We start from the raw sequence: 19,777 nt of genomic DNA, 5'->3' as shown, positions 1-19,777 counted from the left end.
ACGGGAGACTACTCCGTCTGTAATCATTCTTATATTGATGGCTCGTATATTTCCATCCTTATCTCAACTGTAGTAGTGAAATTAGTTCCGCAGTGACTGTGCCAGCTGCCATATCAGTTGCCCAGATGGGGGCGCACGGGGTCTGAGTAAAGCGCCTTGTCCGCCCAGACAGACGCCTGGAGGAGAGGACTTTATCAGGGGTTGCACCACAACTTGCTGTAGTCGATTCTGAACTTTCGGATCTGATCGTGTTGAGGACCCTGTCGCAGCTTTTCTTTTCCCCTCAATTTCAACACGCGTGGATCCAAGTCAACTTAATATGACAAAATGTCTATAAATGAAGTGTACGTTTTCCGACCGTTCAAGTTGATTGCTTTACTTTGTGTATTTCTGGCATTGTGTCTGGACATCGTAGCGTTATTGAGCCCCGCCTGGGTAACGGCAGAGCGTTTTTCTTTGTCGCTATGGGAATCATGTACTGAAACAGAGGCTGGCTGGAGATGCCTTTCCACCCTCACATCTGGTAAGAAGCGATTCACGTTTTTTTCCTAAAATGATTCTGTATCTTGATGTAAATCACGCCTTTCAAGTGGTTTTCTGTCCAGATGAAAAGGGGTCCCCACAATTAGTTATAATCCTTTGACTCCCAAAATAATGGGGAAGTAGGCCTTTGTTGGCATAGCATGACTTGGGACTATATGAACCCAAACATTGTGATATTGGCCTGTTGTAACACACGTTATAGAACCTGGCTATAAAGCCTGCCTTCATGCTGTGGCATGGAAACTGGGGTTCTGGTGCAGTTTATGTATTTAACCTTTTATTTGACCAGGAAAAGCCCACTGAGACCCAGAGTCTTTTTTTCAGTTGTTTCTCTTTATCAAAGTTCTAGCATAGGCTATACAATGTTTAGTCTACACACATTAACAGACTGGCCCAGATGGATAGAAGAACAATGCGTGAATCAATCTGATTATAGTGAGAGAAATGTCTGGAATTTACGGTGAATTTCTATGTACATCATGGATGAGGAGATCAAACAATGGACCATTGTTAATGTACTGTAATAGCTCTCTGTCCGGCTCCACATATGCGTGTCTACTGTAACATTTGCGTTCCAGGCCAGTGGTAATATTTTTCTCTCTGCCCTGTCAGTCAGAGCGCGCCAGTATAGCGGAGATTCGCCACCTATGTGAGTAATTCTCGAGATACAAGTAGCTGTTTAGGCCTATCGGTTCTCTTTTCGTGTCCTCACGGCTTTTTGATCTTGCACTTTTAAGTTTTCTTTCTCAGCTGAGAGTTGTCCCTATGACGTGATGTGCCATCTGTGTGCTCCACTGGCCTTTGTAAGCTTCGTGAATGCAGGTGGGTGTGTTCCACCTATTGTTGCGTTCCACTGGTGTAGGCCACTCTCTTTTTGTGAATGTCTCTGTCCCCCTCACTCTCTTTGAATGGGGGGTGGGGATTGAGGGTCCTTGGTTATGGACTGAAAGCATTATCATAGATAGATTTCACAGTTTGTTTTAAGGAGACAGAGTTCTCACACACTCCTACAGGGTTCAAGACAGTATTTAAGGGAGAAAAAAATCTTTCCTTTGGCCATAAAAATATGTTTGATGAGAATGTATTCTATCTATTTATGGAAACAACATGTTATCATATTGCACTACTGAAACCTATCGTTGGTCTCTTTCAATATCCCATGCTCCTTCCTAACAAGTGTTTCTTCCTTCTCCCCTACTGCTTCTCAGTATCTCAGTAGCTGTTTTGGCTGAACCTCCAAGCAGAGTAGAATGTGCTGTTTGTTTTACCTGCAGGGAGAGCATTAGTGATGACACTACTGCCACTGCAGCCAGCTTTATGACTCTAGCACAGAGCAGAGAGGCTGGCAGGCAGTGGAGACTGAGACAGACACCAGATGGGTGCTGTGCTCAGGCGAGGCAGGTTAACCCTGGCTCTCTCCTCTGGTAGGATCCTTTCTCTCAGATCTGTGCCCAGCCAGCGACACCCTCCCTCTCCCAACCCAGCTTAATGGTCCGTCTCTGTCAGAAAAAAACCTGTCACTCTCCTGCCAGAGCCTCCTGCTACCCCCACCTCAGAGGTTTGTCTGGACAGACGGTGTCGTCAATGCAATGGTCTCTGTATTGTTCCTCTGGTCCATCCTGGTGTTGTGGTTGTCCAGCTTGTTTGAGTCGGGGTAAAATGAGGACGGAGGCCTCTCATCTCACACAGCTTTATGAGGTGGAGCGGAGGGGGCATTCTGATCTCCTCCCCTCTGTTGTTGTGGTGGAATGTGGGGGGGGGGGGGGGGGGAATGTGAGGTGGGCTCTGAGAGATAAGCTTGTCCCTGGGCAGTGAGAGAGAACGCCTGCCTGGTGGAGCTCATTAGGACAAGGGCATCAGGGTTGTGGGGTTAACATTACAGGAGACAAAGGAGTAAATGGCCTGGGGGGGCAGAGAGAGAGAGGACAGACGGAGCCCATTAGCTGCCTCCAGTGGAGCTTCTCTCTGTTCTCTGAGATGAGCCAGCCAACCGAGACGCAACAGACCTGAGGGAGAACTGAACAGTCAGCTGGATTTTGGAGCACTGTACCTCGGCACTTTCTGCACAGCCAGAACCTGGACAGAGGAGAGGCAGTGGCAGATGGGATGGAGGATATGGGAGAACCTTTTTGGCACATAGTCAAGTGAGCATGTTTGAAGTAGCTGTATGGGTTAAGCTCCCTGTTCACTGTCTGCTAATACTGAAGAGGGAGAGCTGTGTGTGATGGGGAATTTTTAGATCTTTCTTGACCACAAACACACACGTGTTTTGCGTTGTAACGAGCAGTAGGTTATTTGTTTCCTGTTTGTCTGTCATCACTGATCTGAGTTAATGGGGGATCCATTCAACTCCACCATAGTCTGATTTCAGTGAGTGACTAGTCGAGTACCCTGTGAATGGATGGCGATGGTTGTCTGTAACATGTCTCCTCCTCCTGCAGACTGGCAGATCGCCACTCTGGTGCTGCTGCTGGCCGGGGCTGCGGTGACTCTGGTGACCTTCCTGGTGACCCTCATCTCCCTGTGCCGGGGGACACACAGACGGCACTACCGCATGGTGGCCGTGTTCCTGTTTACTGCAGGTACATCCAACATAAACACCATACATGGACATACTGTACAACACTCTACAATAATCCACAACACCATCACTTACATCTCTAATGTTTCCCCTATATTCATTTAGGGGCAGTGGCCAACCGCTGTTCATTTCTTGCCACCACTGCAAAAAATATGATGTTCATTTTTAATATATATACAGTACCAGTCAAAAGTTTGGACACACCTACTTATTCAAGGGTTTTTCTTTATTTTTTACTATTTTCTACATTGTAGAATAATACTGAAGACATTAAAACTATGACATAACACATATGGAATGTGTTAAACAAATCAAAATATATTTCATATTTGAGATTCTTCAAAGTAGCCACGCTTTGCCTTAATGACAGCTTTGCACACTCTTGGCATTCTCTCAACCAACATCATGAGGTAGTCACCTGGAATGCATTTCAGTTAACAGGTGTGCCTTCTTAAAAGTTAATTTGTGGAATTTCTTTCCTTCTTAATGTGTTTGAGCCAATCAGTTGTGTTGTGACATGGTAGGGGTGGTATACAGAAAATAGCCCTATTTGGTAAAAGACCAAGTCCATATTATGGCAAGAACAACTCAAATAAGCAAAGAGAAATGACAGTCCATCATTACTTTAAGACATGAAGGTCAGTTAATGCAGAACATTTCTAAGAACTTTGAAAGTTTCTTCAAGTGCAGTCTCAAAAACCATCAAGCGCTATGATGAAACTGGCTCTCACTTCTCTGCTAAACAATTTATGAAATGGCCACCGGACTATTTACATTGACCCCCCCCTTTTTACACTGCTGCTACTTGATGTTTACTATCTGTGACAAATAAGGTTTGATTTGATTTATTCGAGTGCATAGAGATAACATGGATTTTCCCCTGTTTCTGTTCCCAAATGGGCCATTCTAAATCAAAACAAATGTTACATATTAGTAAAGACGAGAGAATAGTCTGATGGGTGAAAATATGATCACTTGATGAGAGGGGACACAGCATGTGCAGCCTGAGGCAAGGAACAGAGAGCAAGCATTTCTTTGCGACTTTCTCAAATCATCAATAGCCTACAGTCCTGTCATGCAGCCCATATACATTTTGATTTGTAAGACATTCTAAGGTTTCTATCATTCACAACTAAAGTTGCCAAATAACTCAAAATCAAGCATATAGGACCTGTTTCAAATGATGACTTTTACGCTCCACATAGCCACTTCATATTTGCACTCGCGCCAGAATGGGGAAAATATCACTTCTATTTCATTCAGTTAAGTTCAATTCTATTCTTCTTACTATAAAATCATATAATAGAAAATAATGGCATGGGACATAAACATATCTTGTCGGATAAATGACCAAGCCTACAGCCTATGGCATGGAGCGTAGCCAGGTCTACGGCATGGAGCATAGCCAGGTCTACGGCATGGAGCATAGCCAGGTCTACGGCATGGAGCATAGCCAGGTCTACGGCAGGGAGCATAGCCAGGTCTACGGCAGGGAGCATAGCCAGGTCTATGCACTCTACACATGCACTCTACACACACATACACACAAACACACACACACCACACACACACACACACACACACACACACACACTCTAAAACATGCACTTTACACACACCCACACACTCTAAAACATGCATTCTACACACACACACACACACACACACACACACACACACTCTAAAACATGCACTCTACACACACCCACACACTCTAAAACATGCACTCTACACACACCCTCTAAAATATGCACTCTACACACACCCACACACTCTAAAACATGCACTCTACACACACCCTCTGAAACATGCACTCTACACACACACACACACACACACACACACACACACACACACACACACACACACACACACTCTAAAACATGCACTCTACACACATCATGAGATTTTACATTTTAGTCATTTAGCAGATGCTCTTATCCAGAGTGCATACGTTTCATAACATTTTAGTCATTTAGCAGATGCTCTTAGCCAGAGTGCATACGTTTCATAACATTTTAGTCATTTAGCAGATGCTCTTATCCAGAGTGCATACGTTTCATAACATTTTAGTCATTTAGCAGATGCTCTTATCCAGAGTGCATACGTTTCATAACATTTTAGTCATTTAGCAGATGCTCTTATCCAGAGTGCATACGTTTCATAACATTTTAGTCATTTAGCAGATGCTCTTATCCAGAGTGCATACGTTTCATAACATTTTAGTCATTTAGCAGATGCTCTTATCCAGAGTGCATACGTTTCATAACATTTTAGTTTTTTTTGTTTTTCCCGTACTGGTCCCCCGTGGGAATCGAACCCACAACCCTGGCGTTGCAAACACCACGCTCTACCAACTGAGCCACACGGGACCATCCACACACTATTCTTAGTAGTAGTATTGTAATACTGTAATGGAGAAATATACATTTATATAATGCACAGTGTTTTGTTTGATATAATGTTTTATCTCTGTTTGGACCTCAGGACAGGAAGAGTAGCTGCTGCCTTGGCAACAGCTAATGTGGATCCTAATAAAATACTAAATAGTAAAGTGTGGAGAAGGAGAGGGTGGGGGCGATAAGAGGGGAGTTGGGTTTGAGCTAACTCTTTCTGTGGTGAGGGAGCTGTTGGGAGACCCAGAAAGCAGGCTGCTGTGTGCCAAGAAAAAGCAGCCACAGAATTTGCACAGTTACCAATGAAGAGAGGAATGTATTCCCTCCCCATAGCTCTCTGCTTTGTCTGCTCGCTCTCTCTCTCTCTCTCTCTCTCTCTCTCTCTCTCTCTCTGCTCTCTCTGCTTTGTCTACTCTCTCTCTCTCTCTCTCTCTCTCTCTCTCTCTCTCTGCTCTCTCTGCTTTGTCTACTCTCTCTCTCTCTCTCTCTCGCTCTCTCTCTCTTTCTCGCTCGCTCTCTCTGCTTTGTCTGCTCGCTCTCTGCTCTCTCTGCTTTGTCTACTCTCTCTCTGCTCTCTCTGCTCTCTCTGCTTTGTCTGCTCTCTCTCTCTCTCTCTCTCTCTCTCTCTCTCTCTCTGCTCTCTCTGCTTTGTCTGCTCGCTCTCTCTCTCTCTCTCTCTGCTCTCTCTCTCTCTGCTCTCTCTGCTTTGTCTACTCTCTCTCTCTCTCTCTGCTCTCTCTGCTTTGTCTACTCTCTCTCTCTCTCTCTCTCTCTGCTCTCTCTCTGCTCTCTCTCTCTGCTCTCTCTCTCTCTGCTCTCTCTGCTTTGTCTACTCTCTCTCTCTCTCTCTCTCTGCTCTCTCTCTCTCTCTCTCTCTGCTCTCTCTGCTTTGTCTACTCTCTCTCTCTCTGCTTTGTCTGTACTCACTCACTCACTCACTCTTTCTGTCTGCTCTGGTCCTTTTCCTTTTCAGGCTCAGTGAAACACAGTAAATTGTCCTGGAATGACAGTGCAGAGGAGCGCTGAACTCATAAAGTCATTGTTCAAAAAATGAATTTCACAATACTTTGTGTTTGTCTTGTTGTGAACTGTACTGTTGCAAATGAACAGCTGCATATTAAAACCAATACATCACCATATAAAACATTCACAGAGGGGACAAGCATAGTAGACCAGGGCTCCCGAGTGGTGCAGCAGTCTAAGGCACTGCATCTCTGTGCTAGAGGCGTCACTACAGACCCTGGTTCAATTCCAGGCTGTATCACAACCGGCCGTGATTGCGAATCCAATCGGGCGGTGCACAATTGGCCTAGCGTCGTCCGGGTTAGGGTTTGGCCGGGGTAGGCCTTCATTGTAAAGTAAGAATTTGTTCTTAGCTGACTTGCCTAGTTAAATAAAGGTTAAAATATAAGAAAGCAATATTAAACGGACATTGTTTTTGTTGTTTGTTCTAATAATGAAAAACAAAAGGTGTGTTCGTGCGTGTCTGTGTGTTTTATGTTTGTGTGTGTGATGTCAGGATTAGAGCGGTGTACAGTGCAGTCGGTACATCTTGTGGTTTGAAAACAATGATGAAGCAGAGACCACAGCCTTACTTGGGTGGTGCTCAGTACAACCTTCCCCAATATAAAACTTGTTTATATAACAGACATGCATCCTGCTATGCCATTTATGTTGAATGCTAACAAATACCCTTACTCCCACTCCCTGTACTTTCTCTTCTTAGGCCTCAACACATATATTTTCTAAGTGTTGTGTTTGGGAAGTGTTGTGTTTGGGAAGTGTTGTGTTTGGGAAGTGTTGTGTTTGGGAAGTGTTGTGCAAGTCCATTGGGGGACAGGTGTAAGGATGGATACAGCCAACCATTGGTTCCATCACCGGTTACTTAAGTTCGCTCTTGGAAAAACCTAAACAGCATGAAAGCCTGCAGTACTGTAGGAACAGTATGTAGTGGGTAGATATGTCTGAGGCTTTCGCTGTTTGTCATTTGCTGAGAAATGTGTAAGAGGCAGTGCTTTCAGGCCTGGTCAGGATAAAGGTCTCCTTATGGCAGGAAAGCCCCCAGTCACAGGAGAGAGGTGGAGGGAGGGGGAAGAAGGAGGGGAAGAGAGCCCTCAGTCACGGGGTGGAGGGGGAGAGAGCCCTCAGTCACGGGGTGGAGGGGGAGAGAGCCCTCAGTCACGGGGTGGAGGGGGAGAGAGCCCTCAGTCACAGGATGGAGGGGGAGAGAGCCCTCAGTCACGGGGTGGAGGGGGAGAGAGCCCTCAGTCACGGGATGGAGGGGGAGAGAGCCCTCAGTCACGGGGTGGAGGGGGAGAGAGCCCTCAGTCACAGGATGGAGGGGGAGAGAGCCCTCAGTCACAGGATGGAGGGGGAGAGAGCCCTCAGTCACGGGATGGAGGGGGAGAGAGCCCTCAGTCACAGGATGGAGGGGGAGAGAGCCCTCAGTCACGGGGTGGAGGGGGAGAGAGCCCTCAGTCACAGGATGGAGGGGGAGAGAGCCCTCAGTCACAGGATGGAGGGGGAGAGAGCCCTCAGTCACGGGGTGGAGGGGGAGAGAGCCCTCAGTCACGGGATGGAGGGGGAGAGAGCCCTCAGTCACGGGATGGAGGGGGAGAGAGCCCTCAGTCACAGGGTGGAGGGGGGGGAGAGAGCCCTCAGTCACAGGATGGAGGGGGAGAGAGCCCTCAGTCACGGGGTGGAGGGGGAGAGAGCCCTCAGTCACAGGATGGAGGGGGAGAGAGCCCTCAGTCACAGGATGGAGGGGGAGAGAGCCCTCAGTCACGGGGTGGAGGGGGAGAGAGCCCTCAGTCACGGGATGGAGGGGGAGAGAGCCCTCAGTCACAGGATGGAGGGGGAGAGAGCCCTCAGTCACGGGGTGGAGGGGGAGAGAGCCCTCAGTCACAGGATGGAGGGGGAGAGAGCCCTCAGTCACGGGATGGAGGGGGAGAGAGCCCTCAGTCACGGGGTGGAGGGGGAGAGAGCCCTCAGTCACGGGATGGAGGGGGAGAGAGCCCTCAGTCACTGGATGGAGGGGGAGAGAGCCCTCAGTCACGGGATGGAGGGGGAGAGAGCCCTCAGTCACTGGATGGAGGGGGAGAGAGCCCTCAGTCACAGGGTGGAGGGGGAGAGAGCCCTCAGTCACGGGATGGAGGGGGAGAGAGCCCTCAGTCACTGGATGGAGGGGGAGAGAGCCCTCAGTCACTGGATGGAGGGGGAGAGAGCCCTCAGTCACGGGATGGAGGGGGAGAGAGCCCTCAGTCACTGGATGGAGGGGGAGAGAGCCCTCAGTCACGGGATGGAGGGGGAGAGAGCCCTCAGTCACGGGATGGAGGGGGAGAGAGCCCTCAGTCACTGGATGGAGGGGGAGAGAGCCCTCAGTCACAGGGTGGAGGGGGAGAGAGCCCTCAGTCACAGGATGGGGGGGGAGAGAGCCCTCAGTCACAGGGTGGAGGGGGGGGAGAGAGCCCTCAGTCACAGGGTGGAGGGGGGGGAGAGAGCCCTCAGTCACAGGATGGAGGGGGAGAGAGCCCTCAGTCACAGGATGGAGGGGGAGAGAGCCCTCAGTCACAGGGTGGGGGGGGGGGGGGGGGAGAGCCCTCAGTCACGGGATGGAGGGGGGAGAGGGGGAGAGGGGGAGAGAGCCCTCAGTCACGGGATGGAGGGGGGAGAGGGGGAGAGAGCCCTCAGTCACGGGATGGAGGGGGAGAGAGCCCTCAGTCACTGGATGGAGGGGGAGAGAGCCCTCAGTCACAGGGTGGAGGGGGAGAGAGCCCTCAGTCACAGGATGGAGGGGGAGAGAGCCCTCAGTCACAGGGTGGGGGGGGGGAGAGAGCCCTCAGTCACAGGGTGGAGGGGGGGGAGAGAGCCCTCAGTCACAGGGTGGAGGGGGGGGAGAGAGCCCTCAGTCACAGGATGGAGGGGGAGAGAGCCCTCAGTCACAGGATGGAGGGGGAGAGAGCCCTCAGTCACAGGGTGGGGGGGGGGGGGGGAGAGCCCTCAGTCACGGGATGGAGGGGGGAGAGGGGGAGAGAGAGCCCTCAGTCACGGGATGGAGGGGGGAGAGGGGGAGAGAGCCCTCAGTCACGGGATGGAGGGGGGAGAGGGGGAGAGAGCCCTCAGTCACGGGATGGAGGGGGGGGGGGGGGAGAGAGCCCTCAGTCACGGGATGGAGGGGGGAGAGGGGGAGAGAGCCCTCAGTCACGGGATGGAGGGGGGAGAGGGGGAGAGAGCCCTCAGTCATGGGATGGAGGGGGGAGAGGGGGAGAGCCCTCAGTCATGGGAGGGAGAGAGCCCTCAGTCATGGGAGGGAGAGGGAGAGAGCCCTCAGTCATGGGAGGGAGAGGGAGAGAGCCCTCAGTCATGGGAGGGAGAGGGGGAGAGGGAGAGAGCCCTCAGTCATGGGAGGGAGAGGGAGAGAGCCCTCAGTCATGGGAGGGAGAGGGAGAGAGCCCTCAGTCATGGGAGAGAGAGGGAGAGAGCCCTCAGTCATGGGAGAGAGAGGGAGAGAGCCCTCAGTCATGGGAGAGAGAGGGAGAGAGCCCTCAGTCATGGGAGAGAGAGGGAGAGAGCCCTCTGTCATGGGAGAGAGAGGGAGAGAGCCCTCTGTCATGGGAGAGAGAGGGAGAGAGCCCTCAGTCATGGGAGAGAGAGAGAGTGGTACATTTCCCAGCCTTTCCCCTAGTCAGAGAAAGGCTTGGAGTCAAGTGTTGTGCCTAACTGCTGGCCAGAGGAACAGCCCCAACGCAGCTGCTTCAGTCTGGCCTCCCTCAAGAGTCATGTTCCTTGGCTTATGTCTCAGCCTACCCCCCTCTCCATCTCCTCTCCTCCAGGCCCCGCCGCCTTGTACAGCAGGAAGGAAATAGGTGGTCTCAGTAAAATACACAATGTCCTCGCTCTGAGTCCAGTACTCACACGTACACACACGTATACACACACACACGTACACACACACACACACACACACACACACACACACACACACACACACACACACACACACACACACACACACACACAAGGAACAGTAGTTAAAATGTCTAGAGGGCCCACAGTGTGGTATTTCTCTCTCTTAACTAGGCACCCTACCGTTTGACTCTAAAAGTAGGAAGAACACACATGCGTGACCACACACACACACGTGTAAGCAGACATGTACGTGCACACACATGCAATGACAGCTTCCTGCTCTTAAAAGGATTTATTAAGAATGTGTTGACTCAGAATGTGAGGAATGTGATGTGAGGGAGGAGTTTACACAATGTGACCAAAGGGAGCCAAAGTGATTCATAACTTTAACAGTTGTAGCGGTATTAGATCAAAGTTCAATCGGCTAACACTGGTGACTATTCCACAGGATGTACAGAACACTCACTGAGCCTTATAACAACCTGACAACTGTGTCACGAACCGGCTCAAAGTTCGTAACAACAGGGAGACAACGTGGAGACGAGGAATAACAAAATCTATATTTATTAACTAAGGTAACCTATATACAAATAAACATAGTGTGTCTGCATGGAGAGAGTCTCTCCAATGAATGTGGAAGAGGTGCCTTTATCCTGGGACACACCCGGGCCCAGGTGTTTCCCCTGTAGCTCCGCCCACCGGCATCCTAATAAGGAAACAAAAGCAAAGAGAGAATACGGCAGACGGAGTGGGAGGGTCGTCACAACTACTGTGTTAAACCTCTCCTGCTCTGCAAGTTGCACCAAACAATGTTAACACACGTCCATAATGAAAGTTCTGTGTGACATCAGGTTTTCTATTATGACCTCTGCCACTACAGTCTATAGAAAAGTTTGTGGGCATACGCACATCCTTAAAAACATAGGCCAATAAAGAACACTAGTAAAGAACAAGAAGGCCTGCACACTGTTAAAGCTCCCAATTCACCGCTTTATTGACAACGTTTCCATCCGAATCGGATCTTCGTCAGGTCAAACATTGTCGATGAAGCGGTGAATTGGGAGCTTTAACAGTGTTCTTTACTCTGCCACTACAGACTCAATACAGTCCAGTGGAACACAACTTTAAACACTGGTGGAACATTTGACTTTTCTCTGGAAGTTCAGGATCATATGACAGTATTATGCCTACATAGAGCCAGTTATAGTACAGGTGTCAGATCTTACACTGAACAAAAATATATTCGTGTTGGTCCCATGTTTCATCAGCTGAAATAAAAGATCACAACATTTTTCCATAGGCACAAAAATCACTTAAGCACTTTACCTCCCTGTTAGTGAGCATTTCTACTTTGCCAAGACAATCCATCCACCTGACAGGTGTGGCATATCAAGAAGCTGATTAAACACCATGGTCATAAAACACAATGGCACAAGTTGTCTCAGGTTTTGAGGGAGTGTGTTATTGGGATACTGACTGCAGGAATGTCCACCAAAGCTGTTGCCAGACAATTGAATGTTCATTTCTCTACCATAAACCGCCTCCAACGTCTTTTTAAAGAATTTGGCAGTATGTCCAACCGGCCTCACAACCACTGACCACGTGTAACCATGCCAACCCAGGACCTCCACATCTGGATTCCTCACCTGCACGATCGTCTGAGACCAGCAACCCGGACACCTGATGAAACTGTGGGTTTACACAACCAAAGGATTTCTGCACAAACTGTCAGAATCCGTCACAGGGAAGCTCATCTGTGTGCTCGTTGTCCTCACCAGGGTCTTGACCTGACTGCAGTTCGGTGTCGTAACTGACTTCAGTGGGCAAATGCTCACCTTCAATGTGTGATCTTCACAGATTAATCCTGATTTCAGCTATACCGGTCAGATGGCAGATAGCGTGTGTGGCGTCGTGTGGGCGAGCAGTTTGCTGATGTCAGTGTTGTGAACAGAGTGCCCCGTGGTGGCGGTGGGGTTATGGTATGGGCAGGCATAAGCTACTGACAATGATCACAATTGCATTTTATCGAGGGCAATTTGAATGCACAGATATACCGGGACGAGATCTTAAGGCCCATTGTCGTGCCATTCATATTCCGCCATCACCGTTTCAGCATGAGAATGCACGGCCCCATGTCACAAGGATCTGTACACAATTCCTGGAAACAAAAAATTTCCCAGTTCTTTCCTGGCCTGCGTATTCACCAGACATGTCACCCATTGAGCATGTTTGGGATGCTCAGCATGTTCCAATTCCTGCCAATATCCAGAAACTTCGCACTGCCATTGAAGAGGAGTGGGACAACATTCAACAGGTCACAATCAACATCCTGATCAACTCTATGTGAAGGAGATGTGTCGCGCTGCATGAGGCAAATGGTGGTCACACCAGATACTGACTGGTCTTCTGATCCACACCCTTACCTTTTTTTAAGGTATCTGTGACCAACAGATGCATATCTGTAGTCCCAGTCATGTGAAATCCATAGATTAGGGCCTAATGAATTTATTTCAATTGACTAATTTCGTTATATGAGCGGTAACATAATTGTTGCATATTGGCATTTATATTTTTGTTCAGTGTAATTTGATCTCTTTTTTTGCTGATAGTTTTAAGGTGAGCCTATTGCACTTTTCATGTAGCCTCATTTTTCCAGCTAATAGCATAACCACCGATCGAGCAACATTATGGACTATTATGCTGTAGGATTATTTAGCTACGACAATACTGGTCAAATTAAGATCCAGTATCTGTAGGCCTTTACCTAAATACTTCAGTACAGCGTGTAAAATACTGGACCAGAATTGTTTAATACAATGGCCTGTATTCATAAAGCGTCTGAGAGTAGGAGTTCTGATCTAGGATCAGGTGCCTGCTCTCCATATAAACCTATTCATTTTGACCTGAAAGGCAAACTGATCCTAGATCAGCACTCGCCTGAGTTGCTTTGTGAATACGGGCCAATGAGCCTATATTTAGGCCGTGGTTAATAAAGCCCAAGAATGTTATGCCACCACCATAGAGTATAACATATAGTAGAGTACTGCTCAGAGTCAACTGAAGGAGGATGCATTAGAACGTTACAAGAGAACTAGAGATTGGATACAGGATGTTGTTTGTTTACTGTGTGGTGAAGTATGGGCCAGCGTGTTGTGCTGCAGTAATGAGTCTGGTGGGTGTGTTGTGCCTGGTAGGGCGGTGGTGTATGTTTCATGATTATCCACTCATGGTGTGATTGTGATAACGTACAGAAACCTCACAATCAAATGCCGACCGTATTACCTCCCCAGAGAATTCTCTCAGTTATAGTCACAGCTGTGTATATTCCCCCTCAAGCCGATACCATGACGACCCTCATGGAACTACACTGGACTTTGTGCAAACTGGAAACCACATATTCTGAGGCCGCATTTTATTGTAGCTGGGGATTTTAACAAAGCAAATTTGAGGAAAATGCTACCGAAGTTCTATCAACACATTGACTTTAGTTCTCACGCTGGGAAAATACTCGACCATTGCTATTCTCTCTTCACATATACCTACAAGCCCCTCCCGCCCTCTCTTCGGCAAATCAGATCACAACTCCATTTTGCTCCTCCCTTCCTATAGGCAGAAACTCAAACAGGAAGTACCCGTGCTAAGGTCTATTCAATGCTCATCTGACCAATCGGAATCCATGCTTCAAGATTGTTTTGATCACGTGGACTGGGATATGTTCTGGGTAGCCTCTGAGAATACCATTGACGTATACACGGACACGGTGACTGAGTTCATCAGGAAGTGTATAGAGGATGTTGTTCCCACTGTGACTATTAAAACCTACCCAAACCATACACCGTGGATAGATGGCAGCATTTGCGCTAAACTGAAAGCGCAAACCACCGTATTTAACCATGGCAAGGTGACCGGGAATATGGATGAATACAAACCGTGTAGTTATTCCCTCCGTAAGGCAATCGCACAGTGCCATCGACGCAGCCCACTCCCAAGGACTGTTGGCTCTCGATCTCCATGGCCGACGTAAGACATTTTAAGCGTGTTAACCCTCACATGGCTGCCGGCCCAGACGGCATCCCTATCCGCGTCCTCAGAGCATGCGCTGACCATGGAGTGTTTACGGACATATTACATTTCTCCCAAGCCCAGTCTGCTGTCCCCACTTGCTTCAAGATGTCCACAATTGTTCCTGTACCTAAGAAAGCAAAGGTAACTGAACTAAATGACAATCACCCCATAGCACTCACTTCTGTCATGAAGTGCTTTGACAGGCTAGTTAAAAATCATATCACCTCTACCTTACCTGACACCCGAGACCCACTTCAATTTGCTTACCGCCCCAATAGGTCCACATACAATGCAATCGCCATTGCACTGGACACTGCCCTATCCCATCTGGACAAGAGGAATACTTATGTAAGAATGCTGATCATTGATTATAGCTCAGCCTTCAACACCATAATACCCTCCAAGCTCATCATCAAGATCGGGGCCCTGGGTCTGAACCCCGCCCTGCGCATCTGGGGTCCTGGACTTCCTGACTGGCCGCCCCAGGTGGTGAAGGTAGGAAACAATACCTCCACTTCACTGATCCTCAACAAGGTTGCGTGCTTAGCCCCCTCCTGTACTCCCTATTCACCCATGACTGTGTGGCCACGCACACCTCCAACTCAATCATCAAGTTTGCAGACAACACAACCATAGTAGGCCTGATTACCAACAATGGCAAGACAGCCTACAGGGAGGAGGTGAGGATCCTGGCGGAGTGGTGCCAGGAAAATAACCTCTGCCTCAACGGCAACAAAACAAAGGGGCTAATCATGGACTTCAGGAAAAAGCAGAGGGAGCACGCCCTTATCCACATCAACAGGACCGCAGTGGAGAAAGTGGAAAGCTTCAAGTTCCTCGGCGTACACATCGCTGACAAACCGAAAGGGTCCACCCGCACAGACAGTGTGGTGAAGAAGGCCTCTTCAACCTCAGGAGGCTGAAGAAATTTGGCTTGGCCCCTAAGAACCTCACAAACTTTTACAGATGCACAATTGAGAGTATCCTGTCGGGCTGTATCACCGCCTGGTACGGCAACTGCAACGCCCGCAACCGCAGGGCTCTCCAGAGGGTGGTACGGTCTGCCCAACGCATCACCGTTGGCAAAATGCCAGCCCTCCAGGACACCTACAGCACCTGATGTCACAGGAAGACCAAAGAGATCATCAAGGAAATCAACCACCCGAGCCTCAGCCTGTTCACCCTGCTATCATCCTGAAGGTGAGGTCAGTACATGTGCATAAAAGCTGGGACCGAGATACTGAAAAACAGCTTCTATCTCAATGCCATCAGACTGTTCACTAGCCGGCTACCACCCGGTTACTCAACCCTGTACCTTAAAGGCTGCTGCCCTATATACATAGACATGGAATCACTGGTCACTTTAATAATGTTTACATACTGCTTTACTCATTTCATATCTATATACTGTATTCTATTGTACTGTATTTTAGTCAATGCCACTCCGATATATATTTCTTAATTCCATTATTTTACATTTAGATTTGTGTGTATTGTTGTGAGTTGTTAGATATTACTGCACTGTTGGAGCTAGGAACACAAGCATTTCGCTACACCCACAATAACATCTGCTAAATTTGTGTATGTGACCAATAAAATTTGATTTGATTAGTTGGCTGCAGGCTGCAGTAATGAGCCCGGTGGGTGTGTTGTGCCTGGTAGTTGGCTGCAGTAATGAGCCCGGTGGGTGTGTTGTGCCTGGTAGTTGGCTGCAGGCTACAGTAATAAATCCGGTGGGTGTGTTGTGCCTGGTAGTTGGCTGCAGGCTACAGTAATAAGCCCGGTGGGTGTGTTGTGCCTGGTAGTTGGCTGCAGGCTACAGTAATAAGCCCGGTGGGTGTGTTGTGCCTGGTAGTTGGCTGCAGGCTACAGTAATAAACCCGGTGGGTGTGTTGTGCCTGGTAGTTGGCTGCAGGCTACACTAATAAGCCCGGTGGGTGTGTTGTGCCTGGTAGTTGGCTGCAGGCTACAGTAATAAGCCCGGTGGGTGTGTTGTGCCTGGTAGTTGGCTGCAGGCTACAGTAATAAGCCCGGTGGGTGTGTTGTGCCTGGTAGTTGGCTGCAGGCTACAGTAATAAGCCCGGTGGGTGTGTTGTGCCTGGTAGTTGGCTGCAAGCTACAGTAATAAGCCCGGTGGGTGTGTTGTGCCTGGTAGTTGGCTGCAGGCTACAGTAATAAGCCCGGTGGGTGTGTTGTGCCTGGTAGTTGGCTGCAGGCTGCAGTAATGAGCCCGGTGGGTGTGTTGTGCCTGGTAGTTGGCTGCAGTAATGAGCCCGGTGGGTGTGTTGTGCCTGGTAGTTGGCTGCAGGCTACAGTAATAAATCCGGTGGGTGTGTTGTGCCTGGTAGTTGGCTGCAGGCTACAGTAATAAGCCCGGTGGGTGTGTTGTGCCTGGTAGTTGGCTGCAGGCTACAGTAATAAGCCCGGTGGGTGTGTTGTGCCTGGTAGTTGGCTGCAGGCTACAGTAATAAACCCGGTGGGTGTGTTGTGCCTGGTAGTTGGCTGCAGGCTACACTAATAAGCCCGGTGGGTGTGTTGTGCCTGGTAGTTGGCTGCAGGCTACAGTAATAAGCCCGGTGGGTGTGTTGTGCCTGGTAGTTGGCTGCAGGCTACAGTAATAAGCCCGGTGGGTGTGTTGTGCCTGGTAGTTGGCTGCAGGCTACAGTAATAAGCCCGGTGGGTGTGTTGTGCCTGGTAGTTGGCTGCAGGCTACAGTAATAAGCCCGGTGGGTGTGTTGTGCCTGGTAGTTGGCTGCAGGCTACAGTAATAAGCCCGGTGGGTGTGTTGTGCCTGGTAGTTGGCTGCAGGCTACAGTAATAAGCCCGGTGGGTGTGTTGTGCATGGTAGTTGGCTGCAGGCTACAGTAATAAGCCCGGTGGGTCTGTTGTGCCGGTTGTGCCTGGCTGCAGGCTACAGTAATAAGCCCGGTGGGTGTGTTGTGCCTGGTAGTTTACTGCAGGCTACAGTAATAAGCCCGGTGGGTGTGTTGTGCCTGGTAGTTGGCTGCAGGCTACAGTAATAAGCCCGGTGGGTGTGTTGTGCCTGGTAGTTGGCTGCAGGCTACAGTAATAAGCCCGGTGGGTGTGTTGTGCCTGGTAGTTGGCTGCAGGCTACAGTAATAAGCAGCTGTTGGGCCTCTGAGGGTAGGAGCAGACAGTGTGATTGGACCCGTGGAGGAGGAACAGGGTTTATAGAGTGTAGTGGACGCTGAGGGGAGGTGTGTGAATGGACCCCCTGGGTAACGGCTGGGTTGGGATATCTATCTACCACCCTTTTCCTGGCCCTGGCTGTTGTCCCCTCTCTGACTCGCACACAGCTCCAGTTTCCCATCAGAAGCCTTGGCATCAATGGTTCTCTACCTGCACACAGGTAGTCATTCATTCATACAACAAAGAGCCTTGTCAGGCAAGCAGAAGTGATCATGGCTATCTGGTGATGTTCCCTTTTACCATCTCACATAGTATACAGAGATTGTAGACATACGTACATTGTCTAATTGCTAAACTGTAAAATGTTAACTCACAGAAAGATGTAAATATGTTATGTTTTTTCCCCCTTTCTTTCAGTGGTCCTTCAGGCCTGTGCACTGGTCCTCTACCCAATCAAGTTTATTGATGGAACTGTCCTCCAGACCTACCATGAGTTCAACTGGGGCTACGGACTGGGCTGGGGAGGCACCATCTTCATGCTAGGGGGAGGCATCCTCTTCTGCCTCCGGACGGACATGTACGAGGACGCTATGTACTGAGTCCTCTCTCTCTCTCCTACTCTCTATATCTCTCTCTTGCTCTTTCTGTCACACACACAAACAAATATTGCCATTCACTCTCTTGTGCGACAACACACCCACACAAACACATCCTTCCTCTGCCCACATAGACAAGCTTCGACACCTACATACAGTACATCTCTGTTATTTATAGACAGCGTGTGAGGGCTCCTGGCTCTGGCTGATCAGCAGGAGAGATGAAGTCGGAGGAGCAGCTGTGTGGAGAGAATGTCTGCCTGTGTCCAGTGGGGTGCCAGAGACCCTCACCACGGTCAGACAGACAGACAGCCATGATGTTAAATCACAGAAATGGTTTTGGACAGACGGGCCACTCGACCTATGAACTTTTCTACAGCACATCCCATGAATCTCCATTCGTAGAGCAACAAGGAAGTAGATTCTCTGAGCCCTACCCTCTGAGCTGAGGTGTTTATATAAGGGATTGTCACAGTATATGGGCCATCCCACCAATTCGGTGGCTTTTGAAAAAAATATGTTTTGATTTAACATTTTAACATTCTGTCATAAAGAGCAAATGTTCAACTTAATAAAAGTTTTCCCATCTCAAAATAAATATAAAAGACAATAAAAAGTCCCTATTAGGTGCCAAATAAAGTAACAGGGTTGACAATTTAATCTTAAATCAGCCATGAATCCTGTTTTGACTTGGAAGCTTGTTGTTTCCAACAGGGAGTGGCAATTGAATGCAAGCTTCACCAAAAATGTTTAATTGTTTAAACATTTCTAGTATGTCTATCTATGGGTAACAGGGTTGATGTGTTGTGCTCGAGCCCCTCACTTTCCACGACAGACACCAGAAAATGGCCAATAGGAGTAGAGCCTTCAAAATGAAGGCATAGTTTCACCATATTAAAACGAGAGTTAAGATAATGTAACAGGGTTGACCTTAAAATGAGGGGCAGAGGTAAATGATTCACTAATCACATTAAATAAATCATTTTCAGAAATGATTTTGTCAAAGCAATTTCATAACTAGGGCTTTACAATGATGGTGAAAACTTACAGAATTTTAGGGTTTAGTGGGTTAAATATTAAAAGTCACAGAGGGTGCATGGAGGGACATGTCAAAATACAGAATTTGGGCTCTTTAGCAAGTCTTTATTCATATAAAAATGTGATTTATAGAATTCTCCATGTGGTGTATATTAATTTAATATAACAGTCTTTTAAAATGTAATATCGGTGCACAATGTTTACTTAAAATAGCAAATAGATGCAAAAGGCACTCTTAGTGGAACGACCCATATATTCCTTTTTTTTCTTTTGTGTATTTTTATGTGATGACGACAAATAATATTGTTAATGTATTGATGGTATCATTTATCTTGCTATCTATTCTCCCACAGGAATATATATATTTTATGTATTGCTGTTTGATAATTGCAGTTTCTGAACACTGAGAACTTAAAATGGGTGAATCCCAAAACATACCTGGTTTTCTAACTCCTCCTGACATTTGTAGTGTAAAATAAACAATACTGATATATATGCAA

The 19,777-nt window shown here is 48.3% G+C and overlaps 1 protein-coding gene and 1 non-coding gene across 2 annotated transcripts; one reads left to right on the top strand and one right to left on the bottom strand.

The window, feature by feature from the left end:
* The first annotated feature begins 249 nt into the window (after positions 1-249).
* On the top strand, positions 250-19,777 carry tmm47 (Transmembrane protein 47). The gene is given in 3 exon segments (NM_001139798.1): positions 250-523; positions 2,985-3,125; positions 18,061-19,777. Coding segments are annotated over 3 exon segments (519 nt in total). The 5' UTR covers positions 250-327; the 3' UTR covers positions 18,243-19,777.
* Positions 5,423-5,498, bottom strand: trnaa-ugc (transfer RNA alanine (anticodon UGC)). The gene has a single exon. It is a non-coding gene; the product is annotated as a tRNA-Ala (tRNA).

The sequence above is a fragment of the Salmo salar genome, chromosome 11 (genome assembly GCF_965601325.2).
Source record: "Salmo salar chromosome 11, fSalSal1, whole genome shotgun sequence".
Taxonomy (NCBI): domain Eukaryota; kingdom Metazoa; phylum Chordata; class Actinopteri; order Salmoniformes; family Salmonidae; genus Salmo; species Salmo salar.
Note: the sequence above shows the minus strand (reverse complement) of the source record. Positions and strands in the feature narration are given on the sequence as shown.